We start from the raw sequence: 20,396 nt of genomic DNA, 5'->3' as shown, positions 1-20,396 counted from the left end.
CCAAATGCTATAATGTAAGGTGCTTGAAACAGCAAATAAAGTTTGAAAAATTTTGTAAAAAGGACTAAAACCAGAGTTTTCTAAAGTTGAAAGACTAAATTATACTATAGTTTGAAAGAGGGACTAAAACCAAAAGCACCCCAAAGTATAGGGACTAAAAACATATTTAACCCTAATTAAAATAATAAATATTTCTAATAAAAAGAATGATTGGTGGTACATTATAAATTAACCTAACTCAAATTCATTGAATAAAAAAATAAAGGGTGTTACTCCACCACTATCCCTTCTCCCTCCTCACTGATTTTGTAATGACAAAATTGTCCTTTTAATTTTTAACCTTTTAAAATTAAATTTTAATTTATATTTAATTTAGTTTATATTATATTATATTATATATTATATTATATATATATATATATATATATATATATATTTTGTTATTTTGATTTAAATTTTATTTTAAAAATGTATAAAGTATTTTTTTTTTGGTATTCGCATATACAAGTGAGTTTACTTGCGAGTAATTTCTAAATGGATAACGGACGGATTACGGGTTGAATTTTTATTTGCAGATCGAGTTGCAGATAAACATTATTTGTATTCGATCCGACCCGTTGTCATCCCTAAATGTACATATTTTTTTTTTCAAAATTAAAATGTTTTGTATAACACTGAATACTTTTAATACTTAATCTATTTGTTTATCTAAATATATAAGTTATTAATTTATTATGTTGTTATAAAGGGGTGAATATAGTGAATTTGTTGAATAAAAATATAAAACAAGTTGGAAGAATTAAATGAGTCAACCTACAACTATATGGTAGGCCGAGTTATAATCTTTCGACTAAAAAAAAATGGAATCAAGTTAAATTTACTTACTTTTAGTTTAACATGCAATAATAAGTCAACTGAACTAGATTTACTCGCTTAATACATGCAAGAGCTAGATTCAAAATTAAAATGTTGTATAAAAGTATTTGAAAACTTTGAATACATAATTTATTTATTTATCTAAATATGTAAGTTATTAATTTATTACGTTGACATAAAAAGGTGAATTAAATGAATTTATTGAAAACTAAAATATGAAATATTTTAGGAGAATTAAATGAATCAATGTACAAATATATAGTAGGTCGAGTTATAAATTTTTTTATTTAGAAAAAAAAAGAGTTACATTAAGTTCACTTTTAACTCCATGTAATAAGTTGTGTAAGCTAGATTTATTTACTTTAACACTCTTGTTCATACATGTGAAAAAAAAATCTAAATTATCCATAAATTAGAAACATTTTAAATTGCATAATTTGAAAATCTATTCTAGGTTATACAATCTTGAACTTAAAAATGTATTTAAAATTGTACAATGCAGAAATGAAGTAGAACTTGTAAAATTTGAAATACATTTATTGATTTCAAGATGTATTCCATGCTAGATAATGCAAAATACATTTAAAATTATATAATCCAATATATGTTTTTAGGTTATGTAATATGAGGATCCATTCGTAAAATTTGGGATAGATTTTCATACCATAAAATTCATAAATTCATTTCAAACTACATAACTTAAAAATGCATTGAATATTTCCTAATTCATAAATGTAATTTGAATTATATAATCAATAAATACATTCTAAATTATGTAATTTAAAAATTAAAAGTACAATCTAACTTATATAATTTAAGAATGTATTCCAAATTACATAATCTAAAATATATTTTTAAATTACGCAATCTAAAAATTATGTAATCTATGATACATTTTTGAATTATAAAATTCAAAATTCCGCGTAATTTAGAATTTTCAATCTATAACATGTTTTCAAATTCTACAATTTGAAAATCTAAAGCTTGAACATTTTATACCTTTCCAGCACTTTCATGGAGTGCAATCAGAAAACATTGGGTACAAAAAGGAATTGTCTTTCGGCTTGTGTTAAAGTAGCCCAATAGGCCCAATACAAAAATGATATATATATATTTTATCCCTTTTAATAAGCAGTTATATCATTTCTATGCCCTTTACAACAGTGCCCTTCCCACCGTTGCAGGCCGTGACTCCATAGGAGAGCCTTTACGCCTTATCACTGTATGCGCCTTTCCTATCTTTTTCTTCCCTTTTATGTTCTTGGTTTCGTTATGTTGCTCAGGGGTTTCAAACACTTACGTTGTGATGTAGAATTTTTCCTTTTTGCTGTGCAGAAGAATGATGTAAAACTGTTGTAAATGTTCTTCCAGAAAAAGAAGAAAATAAATAATTTTGATAGGATTGTTTTGTTTAATATTGATTGGTATTGGTGAATGGTTCCCTTTTGCTCAAATCTAGTGTAGTTTGCCGTGCCATGGAGTTGTGACAACAGTTGAAATAAAGGGTAGGCACGTTATCGAGTTCGGGTTTCCGGTGTTTTTAGTGAACTCCTGTTATAATAATGGAAACCCCGTCTTCGAATGGATCGGTTTCGAAGCGTTCACTGAGGAGGAAAGTGAATTTGAGAAACTATGATGAGGATCTGATGGATGAGTTGTTTGAGAAGCAGTTGGGGGGTGGTTTGAAGAAGAGGAGTAGGACCAAAGAGGATTTGGAGAAGGAGACTGAGACTGAGGCTATGATTGCGATGTCGCTTGGTTTCCCAATTGATGCTTTGCTCGATGAGGAGGTTAGGGCTGGGGTTGTGAGGCAGTTGGGCGGGAAGGAGCAGAATGATTACATAGTCATAAGGAATCATATATTGGCTTTGTGGAGGAGGGGGAATGTGAGGTTGTGGTTGAGTAAAGGGATGATTAGAGAAACTGTGAGTAATGAGTATGAGCATTTGATTAATTCTGCTTATGACTTCCTTTTGTACAATGGCTACATAAATTTTGGGGTTTCACCAGCATTTACTTCTCAATTGCCTGAGTCAAATGAGGGAACTGCTATTGTTATTGGTGCTGGCCTGGCAGGGTTGGCAGCTGCGAGGCAGCTGTTGTTGTTTGGTTACAAGGTCGTGGTTTTGGAAGGCAGAAGTCGGCCTGGTGGACGAGTTTATACTCAGAAGGTAGGGCGTGATGGGAAATTTTCTGCCATTGATCTTGGTGGGAGTATTATCACTGGCATTCATGCTAACCCTTTGGGGGTTCTGGCTAGACAACTTTCTATACCACTTCATAAAGTCAGAGATAATTGCCCTTTATATAAGCCAAATGGGGCACCGGTTGATACAGAAATGGATGCAAGGGTTGAATTTGTGTTTAATAGGTTGCTTGACAAGGTTATGGAGCTGAGGCAAATTATGGGTGGGTTCGCTAGTGATACTTCACTTGGTTCAGTCTTGGAGACGCTCAGGCAGTTGTATAGTGTGACCAAAAGTACTGATGAGAGGCAGTTGTTTGATTGGCATCTTGCAAATTTGGAATATGCAAATGCTGGGTGCCTTTCAAATCTTTCGGCTGCCTATTGGGATCAGGATGATCCTTATGAAATGAGTGGTGATCACTGCTTTCTTGCTGGAGGGAATACGAGGTTGATAAAAGCTCTATGTGAAGGGGTTCCTATTTTCTATGGAAAGACGGTCAATACTATAAAATATGGAGATGAGGGTGTTGAGGTCATTGCCGGGGACCAAGTCTTTCAAGCAGATATTGCCTTATGTACTGTGCCCCTTGGAGTTCTGAAAAAGAAGGCCATCAATTTTGAACCTGAATTACCTGCAAGGAAACTGGCAGCAATTGAGAGGATGGGGTTTGGGCTGCTGAACAAAGTTGCTATGGTTTTTCCTTATGTATTTTGGGGGGAAGATCAAGACACATTTGGATGTCTCAATGAATATAGTCATCAACGTGGGGAGTTTTTCCTATTTTACTGTTACCACACAGTTTCTGGAGGCCCAGCACTTGTTGCGCTGGTGGCTGGGGAAGCAGCACAAGTCTTTGAATCCACAAATCCTTCCATTTTGCTCCATCGTGTGTTGACTGTTTTAAAAGGTATCATATCTATTTTATGAATGTGAATGAAAAATTGAATGCCTGTGTTATTATTGTATTTATTTATCCAATTCGGGTGGTGTTTTGTAGGCATATATTGAACTGGATGAAACTTAACATTTATGTTCTGTCTTAAAAATATAGTAAAACTGAAAATAAGCTTAAAAGGGTGATATAACATGGTTCTATTTAAAAGGTGGAACCATGTAATATAGGACAGAATAGGTTCATTAAATATTGTTTTAATTATAAAAATAGTGTTGTTAAATAGCCTTAATAACAATTGCGTTACTGAATTGCTTGGATATGCAATAGCGGCCACTATGGTGTTGTGGTTGCGGTCTGCATTCTTCATTTGCCAGTCATCTCTAGCTAGTATCTGACAAATTAAACTGATTTAATATGTCAATTTGTTATGCAGTTTATTTTTATTTTGCATGCCATTTTTTCTGCATATATAATTGATATATATCATATACTTCAGTTACTTTGCAACTTGCTGTTTGCCTTTGGCAAGATTTGTGCCATTTGGAATTGAAAAAACTCTTTCGCTGCAATTTTTTTGCCACAGATTCATCTTCTCTTCATGTAAGACCATCAAACTTTGAAGCTTTCATATCTAGGTGTTCTTTTCACTCAGCACCATGAAACTTTCTTTGTTTTGGTCGTTTGGCTGCCTCAACCTCTATAAGACACCCTTGATGATTTCACCTATTTGTCCCTATCAACCCTTGAGTCTTTGTTTATTGCAACTTACTTGCAGATCCCCTTGCATCATAACACTATTGAAGATGTTATTTAGTTATTTTGGAAATTCATGAAATATTGTTCTTTAGGGTTGCATTCATTTTAAATTGAACCTTTCCTTTGGGCTTTAATTTGGATGTTTTTTTATCTTTATATAATACTACCAAATAAATAGATTGAGATTTAGTAATCCTACAAAATTAACTTGCTTAAATTGTAATGGTATTACATGCATTATTTAATTATATTCTCGTACTTTATGGTAAGTTGTAATTTTATATTCATGGGATCTTACTTTGATTGGAAATAGCATGCTTTAGCAGCTTGATGCTGCTTTTTGCAGATTATAGTGTAGGGTTATGGTGTCATGGTCATTGGCCACTGTAGTAGACAAGATTTCTGCTTGTTGTGAATAGATTGGTCTTGATAGAGCAATCAACAGGAAAATGCAATTAAATTATAAGTAACATTGCAGAACCAAATTTCAGGGGTTTGAATGTAACATAGGGTTTTCTTTAGAGGAATAGCATAGACAGTCCTTTTGTTGTTTCTGAATACTGAGTAGATGGCCTTTTGCACACCCTCTATCTCCTTTACTTGTCCTCACCTACATTTTCCAGCAGTCGCCTTTGTTTTATGGCCAGCACATAGTAGTTTGTGAGAATCCTCTTTGTTAATATATTTTCACCTTCTTATTGCTCTGCATTTGTTGCTTTATTTTCCCACTCACTATCTAGCATGTCTGGAGTCCACTTGCCCGACCCTTTCCCTCTCTTTTCTTCTTCTGATAAACTTTTATTGAATAAGTTAGCTTGTTAGAATTGGTTACTTATTAGTTTTGTATTACCTATTTGTTAGAATTCCTTAACAAATTTTAGTATATTAGCATTTTAGAATGGTTTAACATATATATTTTGTATTTCCTATCTATCACCTATGTGTAGGTTGCTTATATCATTTTTGGGTATCTTTGATTAAAAGATCCTTATAATTATGTGAATTAGTTAAGAGATGATCTATCTCTTAGGTAGTTTTTTCTTTTGCACTCTCAATTTGGTATTAGTTTTGTATTACCTATTTGTTAGAATTCCTTAACAAATTTTAGTATATTAGCTTTTTTGAATGGGTTAACATATCTATTTTGTATTTCCTATCTATCACCTATGTGTAGGTTGCTTATATAATTTTTGAGTATCTTTGATAAAAGGATCCTTATAATTATGTGAATTAGTTAAGAGATGATCTATCTCTTAGGTAGTTTTTCCTTTTGCACTCTCAATTTGGTATTAGAGTGAGTAAATCCCGCACTATGTCATTGTTTGTTGCTCTCCTCTTTGCTTATCGTTGGCCATTGTTATCTTTATTTCACAGTCTCTTTTCGTGTCTTTGAGCGTGTGTTTTGTTCATGATGTGTTCCTTAGGTTGACCAAGCTCTTTGTAAGTGCTATTAAATGTGTTCCCCATGGTAGTCAGAAATTTGTTTCAAAACATAAGGTCGTATGACACAATGATCTTCTCCTTCTCCAATCTAAGTGTTGCATGAAAGTCGTGTTTTTGTTGGATCAATGTTGAGAATTGCAACTCACGTGGAAGTGGCAAGTCTCGCAATGCAATTTCTCCTTCTCCTAGTGGGAAGAGAAAATCTAAAGTCCTACTTGAAGAACGCCAAATATATTTATTTGTGTCTTACAATGGTTTGGTTTTGGTACTCTATATATAGAGTACCATGGTGGGAAAAATTGAGTTTGTTAACTCAATTGATCAATTAGTATGTATTTTCACCAAGTCTTTACGGAGACCTAAAATTGATTATGTGTAACAAACTTGTTACATATGATTTATATGCACCAACTTGAGGGAGAGTCTTACATATTGTTAAGATATCATTAGATATTATGAGTTATAATATCTTGTGTTATTTACAATATTATGTGTTTCTGGGTTTAGTGTATATTTTCTTGTATGATTCTTCATTATAAATATATTATCCTATGTGTATGTTCTACAGAAGGAAATTGTTGGAAGTCCCACATCGATTAAAGATAAGGCCAATTTAGAATAATTGGTTTTCTCTTCGAGTATGCACCAAATTCTTTGCTAATATTGTATCATTATGTGATCTACTAACTGGTTTTGCAGATTCAAAATTTTGACATGTAGATTTAGGATTTTGATTCACCTCTACTCTTTTCCTCTCAGCTTCAAATTCAATGATATTACTCTTTTGAATTTCATTATTGGGTTCAAAAGATAGATTTGGGACTATATTTATAAGGCTCATCATCTTCCTCTCTTAAACTCTCCTCTTGAAGATGAGATAGTTAAGAAGTGATAATGACAAAGAGTATTTCTCATCCTCTTTTTCTGACATCTTGAGTTTCCATGGTATATTACATCAGTCTACTTGTCCTCATACAATGTAACAAAATGGTATATCAGAACGAAAAAAATAGATACTTGGTTGAAACTGCCCGTACACTTTTGCTTGGTGTCCATATTCCTACCTATCACTGGGGGATGCCATCTTAACTGTATGTTATCTTATTATTAGGATGTCTTCCTCCTCTCTTGATCAAGGTCCCTTTCTCCATTATGTTTCCCGATGATCCTCTCTTTCACACATCTTCCCGAGTGTTTGACTATGTATGTTTTGTTCATGACATGTCTCCAGAACTAGACAAACTCTTCGTTCGCGCTCTAAATGTGTTTTCTTAGGCTATTCTTGACTCCAAAAAGGATATCGGTGTTGTTCTCCTGAAACTAAGAAGTATTACATGTCTGTCAATGTCACATTCTTTGAACAAACTCCTTACTTCTCTCCATCTTTTCACGATGTTCATATTCTCCAGCTGGTCCTTCCTATTCTAGTAGCTAAGTCAAATAGCTCCACTGCCTTTGCCAATCCAAGTCTTTATCAAAATCCTCCTGTACCTGTCTCTCCACATACTGATCTCATCCCACACAGGGCCCTAATGAATAGTTCACCTCCCCAAGAAAATGGTGAATCTCCTACTTTAGATTCTTCTCCCTTGCTACCTCTTATCACGCCTCTCGATGACAATGATTCAACATGACCTATCACCCTCAAAAAAGGTACTCATTCCAGTCGAAACCCTCATCTTATTTATAATTTTCTTAGCCATCATTGATTATTGCCTTCTTATTTTTCTTTTTTATCCTTAGTGTCTTCTGTTGTTATACCCAAGAATAAGAAAGAAACACTTAATCATGTTGGATGGCAACAAGCTATGATTGCAGAAATGCATGCTCTTGATCACAATAATACATGGGAACTTTTGCCCCTTCTCCCAGGCAAAAAAATGGTGGTTTCCAATGGGTGTATGCAGTTAAAGTCGGCCCTAATGGTGAAATTAATTGGCTCAAAGCCCGACATGTTGCAAAAGGTTACACTCAGGTTTATGGTCTTGATTATTATGGCATTTTCTCTCCTGTAGCCAAGATGATCACTATTCGCCTCTTTTCTTCCATGACAACCATTCGCTACTGGCCACTTCATCAATTGGATATCAAGAATGCCTTTCTACATGGTGATCCTGAGGAAGAAGTTTATATGGAACAACCTCCTGGGTTTGTTGCTCAGGTGGGGTCTGGTTTGGTATGCAAATTGCATCGATCGCTGTATGGCCTCAAGCAATCACCACATTCTTGGTTTTGAAAGTTTAGCTCCATTGTTCAAAAATTTGGGTTAAAATGCAATGAAGCAAACCATTTGGTTTTTTACTGTCATTCTTCTCTTGGGAAATGTGTTTACTTAATAGTATATATTGATGATATAATCATTACAAGAAATGATGTTGTTGGAATTTCTCAACTGAAAGAGTACTTGTGTAGACATTTTCAAACCAAGGATCTTGGAAGTCTCAAATACTTCTTAGGCATTGAAGTAGCGCAATCAAAAGATGGAATTGTAATCTCTCAAAGGAAGTATGCTCTTAATATATTACAAGAAACAGATATGATTGATTGCAGACCGGTAGACAGTCCCGTGGACCCAAACCAGAAATTAAGGACAGAAGAAGGTGAATTATTCTCAGATCTAGAGAGGTATAGGAGGCTGGTTGGAAAACTAATTCATCTCACTATTACAAAGCTGGATCTATCCTTTGTAGTTGGAGTGGTTAATTAGTTCATGCAAGCTCCATGTGTTGACCATTGGAATTCTCTCAGGCTACCGGACAAGTATTGTTATATGAAGATAAAGGAAGCATTTAGGTCTCTGGGTACTGTAATGCAGATTGGGCAGATTTGCCTATTGATAGACGGTCTACTACCAAATATTGTGTTTTCTGGGAGGAAACATTATTTCATGGAAAAATAAGAAATATAGTGTAGTAGTTCGATCAACAGCTGAAGCCAAGTATAGAGCAATGGCGTCATTGACATGTGAACTTATATGGGTGAAACAATTCTTTCTAGAACTTAACTTCTGTGACATCCATACTATGAAGAATATTGCAATAATCAAGCTGCTTTCCACATTGCATCAAATCTAGTGTTTCACGAGGACTAAACATATAGAAATTGATTGTCATTTTGTTCGTGAAAAGTTGTTGACTAAAGAAATGTGTACCGAGTTTGTTGGGTCAAACGATCAACTCACAGATGTGTTGACCAAGTCATTAAGGGATTCTCGGATTGAGTTTATTTGTTTCAAGTTTGGTATATACAATTTGTATGCTCTAACTTAGGGAGTGTTAGAATAATTATCCTATGTATCTTCATTAAGCCTACTTAAAGGTAGTGTGTCTAGTATCTATAGTAGTAGTACCTAGGTCTGCACCTAGGGTTCTAGGGGTAGACTCGTAATCTTTCATGTACTCTTGTATTATAACTTTCTTATATATAGAATCAGAGTGAGAAGGATCTTTTAAGTCCTCTAAAATTATTTTAAGTTTCAATATCAAGAATATTCATGGATTATTCCTTTTGTTTAAAAAAAAACAATCAAAGGTATGATTGAAATAATCTTAAGCATTATCAAACCTAAGTTTCTTGATAATAGCTCCAAATTGATTTTTAATCAATGACACAAATTGCATAATAGTAGAGCCAACTTTAGATTTTTGTGTTTGAGGATAAAGAACAATATTATCCTTGTACAATCATCATTCATTGGTAAAGTAATAAACCATTTAGTCCTTGAAATATTAGAGGTACTCCACACATCTCTATGAACAAGTATGTTAGAATTATTGGTTAGTGTGTGTGAGCTGTGTGTATCTTAATGGTAGAATAATTACTAAGTCTACCTATGTTAGGGTAGTTAGTAAGACTAAAGTAGGGAGTAGTGTGTTGGGTTATCTATAATCATTGTACCTAGCAGTCTAGGACATTTTCTTGACCATCCATCTCTCTATTGTATCATCTCTTTATTATTATAAATAGCAGAACATGAGGAGGGTCCATTAAGCCCTTTAAAAATATATTTCTCTGTTTTAATCTTAACATGGTATCAGAGCAGATACTCTGATCCTCTACCGGCTGTCTTTGTTGTTCGCCGGCGGCCGGCGGCCCCTTAAAAGTTTAGTCTTTCAGCCTTTGTGTTTCAGTGGCATCCTGCAATTGTCCTAGCCAACTAAAGAAGTTCTTCTTCCAGACTTCGGCCCACAAAATTAGAATGGGTCCTTCTCTAACGCCCAAACATTAGCACATTCTCAGTGGCTTCCACCCAGAATCAAAAGACCTAAAGTCTTCAGGGAATCCTAGAAACGCAACTGCCTCCACTGAAACAGCTGTCTCAGCCGCAACTCCATTGATCTCTGCTGCCAATTGTCGCCGGCCACCGTCCGCCGTCGACAACCACTGTTCGCCGCCGGCAACCACCGTCCGCCGTCGGCCACCGTTGCAGTTTCGACCGGTGACCAGGGATCTGGACCGCCTCCTCGAGCGATGGTCAACCCCGCTGGAGTCAGGACCAGAATCCTCCGCACGCGCCGTCACGCGCCACCTTTCTTTAGCTGAGCTCGAACGTATATTCTTCACGCGCCGCCCTATCGGCATCGAAATCATACTGCGCCGCTGTCGGTCGTCACGTCGGAGCCTCCTGAGTTCGTTTTTGTCCTTGTTTCTTTGGTTTGGTGGCTGTAACTCAAATCTAGGGTTTTCTCCTTTGATTGTTTTGGAACCATAAGTCCTTTGGATCTCCTCTATTTCATCATTGTCTGACTCATCGAATCGTGATGAGTCCATATTTACTCGTGGTTCCTAATTTCGAAGTCATGTTATTATAAGTTTTCTCTCTTAAAACCCTAAAATCGAAAATCTCCAATATGTTGTTTCCGTTCTGGAATGGTGGAGGCACGTCTACTTCTTCCTCACCCTATTTGCGTCACTTAAGTACCTCCAACAAGAGTCATCCAAGTTCGTTCATTGGCACAACACATAATCCAACCATGGTTATCTTAGTGGCATTTTGGTTTCTTCTTCTCCTTGTATGCCACCATTGGTTTTCTTCTCCTTTGGACACTCCAACCTGTCTTTGGCATTTCAAGGGTGATGGTGAGCCTTGCGCCTAGGCTTGATGCCTGTGAAGGAAGCAACCCACTGTGATAACAAATTTGTGTTTTTGGATTTTGGGTATTTTTCTAGTTGGTTGTTGTTTGAGAATCAGGTGATGAAGGAAATTGGTAGGTAAATGTTTCTCTAAGTGCTCACATGAGGCTTAAAGGAATGGAGATTATTGAATTGAAGACTCATGATCTCTTGGTGAATGGAAGTGAAGATGGGATGAGAAAAGTCTTTCAGAGGATGAAATAATAATAAAAAAAACAGTAGCGTCAATCTCTTTTGTCGACTTCATTTATGTGTGTTTACTCAAAGCAACTATGATGCTTCCAATTCCCGTCAACAAATTCACTGTTTTCAACGTTCATAGTGAGGGGGAGTATGTTTCCAAGACACTGCAAGCCAAGTATGGTAGTCCCTGTAGTTTGTAACTTTCAGCCACTACAGGTCCCATCACCCATCCATCTCAGAGATGGGGATTTAGTCCTTGCAGTTTGTCATTTATGTTTCCAAGACACTGCAAGCCAAAGTATGACAATTCAAGCCACATAAGTATGGTAGTCCCTGTAGATTTATAGCTTTCAGCCACTACAGGCCCCATTACCCATCAGTCTTAAAGATGGTAGTCCCTGCAGTTTTGTCGCATTTAGCCACCACAGGCCCCATCCTTACTTGATGAGGGATTTTGTCCTTGCAGAAAGTCATTGTCCACCACTGCTCTCCGGCATCCACTTTTGATGTTGAAGTTTCACAGGCTGCTACTAGTTGTTCGTTGACATGTGATAACACACTACCTCACACTCTTAAAGAAAAATCATCTAGTTCAATATTGAGTTTATCTATTTCAAGCTTGGTTCATATAATTTGTATGCTCCAGTTTGAGGGAGAGTGTTAGAATTATTGGTTAGTGTGTGTGAGCTGTGTGTATCTTAATGGTAGAGTAATTACTAAGTCTACCTATGTTAAGATAGTCAGTAAGACTAAAGTATGGAGTAGTGTGTTGGGTTATCTATAATCATTGTACCTAGCAGTCTTGGACAGTTCCTTGACCTTCCATCTCTCTATTGTATCATCTCTTTATTATTATAAATAGCAGAACATGAAGAGGGTCCATTAAGCCCTTTAAAAATATATTTCTCTGTTTTAATCTTAACAAAGTATAATAAGGGAGAAGTGCTTATTTTATTACACATGGAAAAAGGTATACATTTGTGCTCTGCTAAATCACACACCTCATTGTGTAGTCTTCATATATTTCAATATTTGAAGAGGAAATAATACCTTTATTACACAAAATAAAGGATGTCCTAGACAATGATTAAACAATTGAATTTTTTCTTTCTTAGTAATGGAGGATTCAAACATCAAAATTTATTCTTGATGGATAGATTCAAATCATCTATGACCATTCCATTCTCTAACATGTCAAATTGCCATCCCCGAATTTTTGTTCCCATTCCATTCTCTAGCATGTCCTATCACCCTCACCATTTTCTTGCCCAGTAATATACAAGAAAATGGTAACTTACTAAAATATGTAAATGAACACGTGGGCTTTTCCACATTACTATGGAAGGACCTTACTCTTTCCATCTCCTAATGGTTGAGTTGGATAGATCCTCCTTGATTTTCATGAGCTACTTGGCCCCTTTCTTTGGAGGACCACCTTTGTAACCTAATCTTTGCTCTGGGGTTTTCCATGAACTTCCAACATTTGTCCCTAGGGCGTTGTAACTTGTTGCAATAATTACACCATAATCATTTATTTTTTATTTAAGCCATTACAATTATGTGCAATTAAGGCATAGAAATAAGTTGATAAGTGAATTAGATATAGACTAGAGTTGTTAAAACGGGTAATCCGGCTCGATCCAGTCTGGTTCACCACGGGTTCGTCACTTAGTGAGTTAACCTAACCCGACTCGTTTATTAGTGAGTTGAAAAAATTCGAACCCGACTCGACCCACCATAGGTTGCTAGGTTAAACGGGTTGGCTCACTAACTCATTTAATTATAAGTTTATTTTAAATTAAAAAAATTACAATTTTTTTAATTCAAATTTAAATAAGCGTTACATTAAAATGATGTTAAACTCCTAAGACAATTCACAATAATAATAAAAAGTATCATACAATCCAAGAGGAATCCAAAAACATGTATAAAAGGCGAACAAATAAATTTTTAATATTGATAATTTTTGTATCACTTGTCCATTTATAATATTAGAGTCTTGAATAGATAAATATATAATATTTTTTTCTCTTGAAACATCTTCTTTATTACCATCTACAATATAATAAAAAAAAGGGTTAAATATGTTTTTCATCCCTTAAATATCACACGATTTTGGTTTTTGACCCTACTTGAAACTTTGATGGTTTTTAGTCTTCGTAGTTTTGAAACTCTTACTATTAGTCCTTAAAATTGGACGTCGTTAACTTTTGTTTAACGGTGAGTTAGCTTCCCTTTTTTCTCTCTGCCACATTGCTTTTCTTTTTATCTGGCCAATAAAAATCTGACACATTGAATCACAGGTAGGCATTGCCTATGAAACAATAAGATGGAATCACAAATACACAGAAGAAACAAACATGTTAAAGCAATAACATCTCTACTAAGCAAGCATCTAAAGAAAGGGAAAACCTACAACTCATTCATATTAGCATAATATTGACGACCATCGAATTACTAATCCTTCCGGTGCCTGTCCAGCCATGATTTCAAACTGCAGATAAAAATAGACATCAACTCATTTCACAAACCACATATCAAAGTTTAGACACTTATCTTCCATAAATTTTAATTTTTTTCAACTTCAAATACAGAAAAAAAAAAAAAAAAAAATCTGATATAGTGGACTGAACAAACAACACCTACAAGAAAGTAGCTACCAATGATCCTCTTGTTTCACGCACACACAAAACAAAAGTTAAACAACCAAATTAGTTATATCATTCTCAATTACTTATGGAAGATGTGAGTTTTGAAGTATTTTTTTCAAAGAATTTTCACATAAGAGAATAATCTGATTGGAGCAAAAGAGGGACAATAATCTACACCATAAAAAAGAAATATGAATAACAGCTAAGTAACGAAATCAAACCTTCGGGGACGATAAAAAAAAGTTGGAAGTACAAAACTATGAAGAAGATTGAGTCTCTGAGAGGGAATTGTGGAATTAGGGTTTCCTAATATCTATGGGGAATGGCGGTGGCTTGGAGACAAAGATGTATCAAAGATGATGCCGGGAGTGTGAAATTGGATTTGCTTTCTTATTTCAGTGGAAATCTATGATTTTGTTTTAGATTATTTTTTATCGATTTTACCCTTCATGTGAGGGAGGATATCGCGGCTTGCAAGAATTTTGCGCATTGAAGGTGGCATTGATGGAGGATGGCGTCGCTGCAGGGGAGCTTGCGAGATGAAGGCACGACGGCAGAGAGGCTTAGGCGATTTAGGGTTCGTCGCAGCACTCGCGATTTGGGATTTCGCTTGGTCGTGGTTCTCGATTGGTCGGAGCGAACTCGGTGTGCGTCTTCCGACACGTGTGATTTGCGATTGGGGTTGCTCGCGTTTTTTGGATTTGTGATTTTGGGAATGGCATGGATGACTCGCGAGGAAGAAGAAAAGGCTTCGTTGTTTGGATTCTTTATAGGTGAAGAATGGAGATGCTTGTTTGATCTGCGGCTTGGGCTGTTGCGCGATTGGGGTGATGGTGCATGAGAAGCGAAACCGCGGTTGCTCTGCCGAAGAAGATGAACGAAGTTCTCAAGCACAAGCAAAGTGGTAGAGAGTGGAGAGGCAAGCTGGCATAAGACGTGGCCTCGTCGTTTGCCACATCAAACAAAAGTTAATGCCGTCCAATTTTAAAGACTAATAGTAAGAGTTTCAAAACTATGAGGACTAAAAACCATCAAAGTTTCAAGTAGAGACAAAAACCAAAATCGTGTGATACTTAAGGGACAAAAAACATATTTAACCCTAAAAAAAATACTAACTAATAATATTGAAATACAAAATAATAAATAAGTAAATTAAATTAGGCAAGTTGTTGCCAATCCGGCTCACCACGGGTTCAACCCAGTGAGCCGTGTTGAAAACTAGCTCGCATAAAAAAAATTATATTTTTTTTCAAACCCAACTTGACTCAAACCTGTGGTGAGCCGGGTTGGCTCACGGGTTACAACACATTTTGATAGCACTAATATAGACGCGTCACCTTAGTTGTTATTTGAGCAAGTAAAGTTGTCTTGGTCAGGGTGGGAAAGGCATTTCTCTTTGGCATGTCCATGGAGACATACAAAAATAGAGGTATGAAATTATGCAGCAATGAAGGCTTCATTAGATGCATAACATGTGTCAATGAAGGTTGCGATTAGTTTCACACAACAATAAAGGTTGCGATTAGTTTCACACAACAATAAAGGCGGCAATTAGGTTTACATGACAATAAAGGCTACAATTAAATCACACAATCATAGGCTCACAAGGAGTTCTTTTACATCTCAAGTTTAGAAGAAAATAATATCTCTCTTATTATTTTACATTACATATGTTAGATATATTATCTTTATTTTATATTTATCTTTTTATCTTTATCTTTTATCTTTAGTTAGTTTGTTATTATTTTTTATTTGTATTTTGGGTTTAGCCCATATTTCTTCTATTATAAATAGAGAATCCTATGTGTATTTAACACAGGATTAATTTCATATATAATTTTTAATATATTTAACATGGTATCAGAGCCTAAGGTTCCTCTAAGGTAAAAGTTTCTGGTGCCTCTACCACTACATTCGCCGCTGCCGGCGGCGGGGCTATCTACCGCTGTCGGCGATGCCGTCGTCTATCGTTGTTGTCTATTGCTACCATTACTAGAGTTTTAGTTTTGACCGACGATCACACAGTTTTGATCGTCTCGGCCAAGTGGCTGTCATGCCGTTAACGACGCCTTCATCGGAGTTCCTTTTAAAGTTATGGATTTGCTCTCTTTTTTTTCTTCGTGCATTGTGGCATGTTTGGTAGTTATTTAGAGCATCAAGATTGCTATTTCTCTGTTTTTGCTCTTTTTCCTTTTTCAGATACCTTGATTGGAAATTTTTAATTGTATAATTTCTCTCTCTTGTTCATCCATGGATTTTTCTGCTGTTGTCTCTTCTAACCTCTTTTTTCACCATTGCATTTGACCTGTCCATATATGCTTTTTTCATGAAAAAGATGGTTTGTTGTTAGTTTATTTATAGCCGTGGTGGCTCTCCAACAATTACCTCTTTATCCACTGATGGCATTTTTCAAGGGTGATTTGCAAGAAGAGATTTACATGGAGCAACCTCCCAAATTTGTTGCTCAGGGGGAGTCTTTTGGGTTGGTATTTTGTCTTCTATGTCGTCTTGCAAATCATTAGTTATTTAGTGTCTCTCGAGTGCAGAAGCAGATATTTTCACTGAGTCTTTATGGATTATTTTAGTAACAAGCTTGGTACATACGATTTGTATACACCAGTTTGAGGGGAGTGTTAGATATATTATCTTTATTTTATATTTGTCTTTTATCTTTAGTTAATTTGATATTATTTCTTATTTGTATTTTGGGTTTAGTCCATATTTTTTCTATTATAAATAGAGAATCCTATGTGTATTTAATATAAGGGATTAATTCCATATATAATTTTTAATTTATTTAACAATATATATATATATATATATATATATATATAACTTGATTGGATAATTTTGAAAACAACTACAATCTATTCTAGGAAATAAATCCCTAAGATTGTGGGATTGTTAGGCTAATAATAAAATCAAGATACACAAATAAACTAAATTAAAACCAATAGGAACACATTAAATGGAACAATAATGTCTCATTCCATTGCATTTTGTTTCTTTATGTTCTATTATTGTGTCAAATGCTACATATGTAATATTAAAGTCCTTGTTCTTGAAATCAGATAGTTTTTATATCTATTCTCTTCTTTTACTAGTAAAAACACATTCTACGCACATATGTATTCAATTTTTTTATATAATAAAATTATAATCATAAAAGTAAATATAAATTATAATTTTATTTTAGCTAGTTTTTATTTATTCTGTAAATAATATTTTATTAAAAATGGCTAATTTTTTTTTAAAAAAAAAGATATTGAATTTAAAAAAGATTATTTTAAGGGTAAAATTGGTAAATGGTTACCTATTAAAGATAAAATTGGAATACTACGGATATTATGTATGTATTATTCTCTTTGTATACATTATGTATGTATTATTCTCATTCGAGATATTTCCAATTTCTACCTCATCTGCCTTATTTGAAATGTTACTTGTTCTGCAGGGATATTTCATCCTAAAGGTATTGTTGTGCCTCACCCAATTCAATCAATTTGTACAAGATGGGGAAGCGATCCCCTTTCTTACGGTTCCTACTCTCATGTTAGTGTGCATTCATCTGGTGATGATTATGATATTCTAGCCGAAAACGTGGGAAACAGACTGTTCTTTGCTGGTGAGGCCACAAGCAGGCAGTATCCAGCAACTATGCATGGTGCTTTCTTGAGTGGCTTGAGGGAAGCTTCACGCATATACAGATCATCACGTCTGCAAAACAGTACTAAGAAATATGGACCTAAGAATATTGGACCAAACCATGATATTCTGGTTGAATTATTTAAGAGGCCTGATTTTGAATGTGGGAAATTTGCTTTCATTTTTTATTCTTCATCAGAAAGCCTGCCCTCAATGGGTCTTCTGCAGGTAACTTTTGGTGACACAGAAGAAAGTCATGAGGAGTTGTTATACAACTATCAGAATTCTATTAAGTGGCCATTACAGCTGTACACTGTATTATCCCGTGAGCAAGCCCAGCAGCTACAACTAGTTGAGGGAGGTGATGAAAGCAGGCTATCATTTTTGGTCAAAAGCCTTGGCTTGAAGCTCATGGGACCAAGTGCCTTGTTTTCAGCAGGTAACACATTAGTAGCTAACATTGCATATTCTCGAAAAGGCCGCGGGAGGAACCGCTTAATTACTTGTTAAACAACACCATATAGACAGTTTCTGCTTCTTGTCTTCAAATAAAACCTTGTGCTATAATAGAACACCCTTGCAAAAGAATTGCTTGGAATTATCATGACTTTTCTTTTCTGCTTCTGGGGTGCAAAGTCTGTATATAATAGACTTTCGTAGATCATTGATTTGCTGCTACAAATAGAGAGGATTTTTGAAGACTTGACTAGTGAGATTATTCAATTTTAGAATATAAGTCTTCAGTCATAGATCAGTTATGTAATCACAGGAAAATTAGATGAAATTTGATGACAGAGAAGTATGACAGTCCAAGAGAGGGGTGAAGAATTTGTAATCAGAGGGGTACTGTTCCCCCGAGTGTATCATCTATTCAAATTTGTGTTCATGTAGAAGTAGTACTTACATATACCCCACCCCAAGGACATCACAGTTATTTTTTTTTTATTTTTTTTTTCTGGAGGGCCTGTGTGCCTAACTTGTACTTGTATAATATGATAATTGTTTCTCAAATTCCTTGATTGGTTCGACACATCCATGAAAGGTTTGCTTTTAGTAGAATTGCTTCATACCTCCGATCTAACAATTATGGTTAAAAGATATTTTGTTTCTTATAAGTTTAACTTTCTATTTAGTTTTTTATTTTTACTACCAAACCATCATTTTCTTGCATCACACAGGTTGGAAGAATTTTTTTTTTTTTTGGTATTATATGGTCAAAAGAATCATCACTACTAAATCATTATCTTCTCACATCACATGACAAAAAAAAAATATCTCCAACCTGTGTGAGCTTAAGGTTTAACGAAACCTTAAGCTCTAAATATAACGCACCATACACAAATATAATCAAAGAGTATTAGCTCTCCTTACTTTTTCTTTTCCAAGTACTTCTTCTCCACTAATGCTCCAAGTCTTTAGGTCATGTTTATTTGAATGGATTTAGGAGAGAGTAATTGAGAGAATTTGAAAGTAATTTTTGTTGTTATTTATTTGAATAGATTTGGAGGTAAGTTAAACTAGATTTGAAAGTAAAATTTGTGAGAATTAATATAGGATTAAATTTATGTGACAGATAAAAAAAATTTATTTTCAAATTTACTTTCAGTTATCTCTAAATCTATTCAAATAAACAACAAAAAAAAATTATTAATCAAATTCTCTCAATTACTCTCTTCCAAATCTACTCAAGTAAACAAGATCTTCCTAAGACTCTCTTTCTACCTTGTGATTTTCAAACCTTTTCCACCACCCAACTCACAAACTTCACGGTTTCACATTACCATACTCACATGCAAATGGAAATTGAGTTGGAAGCCCAAATGTTAAAACAAAAATAGGCTTTAAAGCCTCTCATAACTTAGGCCAAGACCACCCTTAGAATCCCTGTTTAAGGACTTCCTGGTTTGCATGAAGAAGAAGAAAACAAATAATAGATTCCTTCTGCACCAAAAAATGAACTTTTCTTTTTTTCAAAGTGTTAAAATCTAATTTGGAAAGCTACAATTCTCTCTCCATTCTTTTTTTTATTTTTATTTTCTTTTACATCCCACCTTCATACCTCACCCATACACCACTAATTCAAACTGAAATTATTAAGATATAATCACAAAAACTAATATTTAATGTATATATTCTGAATCAGATTTTATACGTATAATCCAACAATAATCAATTTTTATATACCACAACATCAAGAGTCATACAAATAAATAATTAACACTTATTACTATAAAATTAAATATTTATTTTTATTTTATTTTCTTTGAATTTTTCTGTTAAAAGCCCAAAGCGACTATCAATATATTAATATTAGAATGTTTCAAATAGTGCGTATTTATCTCATTTGTAAAACAAAAGAATCAAGTTAAATTTTAGAATATAAAAAAAAAAGCATAAGTTACTTAAAAAAATAGAAATGACATGTGATGGTCCACCATCATAATTAGGCTCAAAATTAACAAGATTAAAAACTCTTTCACAAAATATTCAACCAAGGAATTTTTAGATTAACTTAATTTATAATTATGAATCAATTAGGCTATCTTCTAATTAATTCAATAATCCATTCGCATTAAAACATGACTACTATTTCAAGATTATGATAATTCAAGTTACTGAATCAAG

The 20,396-nt window shown here is 34.5% G+C and overlaps 1 protein-coding gene across 2 annotated transcripts; it reads left to right on the top strand.

Annotated features, from left to right (window-relative positions):
- Nucleotides 1-2,007: 2,007 nt before the first annotated feature.
- Nucleotides 2,008-18,869, top strand: LOC106756216 (lysine-specific histone demethylase 1 homolog 2). 2 transcript variants are annotated; one of them, XM_014638536.2, is made up of 3 exons: nt 2,008-2,098; nt 2,212-3,972; nt 17,581-18,869. In XM_014638536.2, the coding sequence occupies exons 2-3, from the start codon at nt 2,439-2,441 to the stop codon at nt 18,279-18,281; spliced, it is 2,235 nt and encodes a 744-aa protein (XP_014494022.1). In that variant the 5' UTR covers nt 2,008-2,098; nt 2,212-2,438; the 3' UTR covers nt 18,282-18,869. The 2 variants fall into 2 exon arrangements, with proteins under 2 accessions (XP_014494022.1, XP_022634495.1); XM_022778774.1 differs by having other exon boundaries at nt 2,037-2,098; nt 2,189-3,972.
- The last annotated feature ends 1,527 nt before the right edge of the window (nt 18,870-20,396 follow it).

This window comes from Vigna radiata, chromosome 2 (assembly GCF_000741045.1).
Source record: "Vigna radiata var. radiata cultivar VC1973A chromosome 2, Vradiata_ver6, whole genome shotgun sequence".
Taxonomy (NCBI): Eukaryota; Viridiplantae; Streptophyta; class Magnoliopsida; order Fabales; family Fabaceae; genus Vigna; species Vigna radiata.
This window is presented reverse-complemented; position numbering and strand designations above follow the sequence as displayed.

Bases quoted from the DNA above. Each gene is read 5' to 3' on its own strand.
- LOC106756216 (XM_014638536.2), top strand. From the start codon at position 2,439: ATGGAAACCCCGTCTTCGAATGGATCGGTTTCGAAGCGTTCACTGAGG. The intron at 3,973-17,580 runs GTATCATATCTA...CTTGTTCTGCAG, and splicing joins TGTGTTGACTGTTTTAAAAG to GGATATTTCATCCTAAAGGT.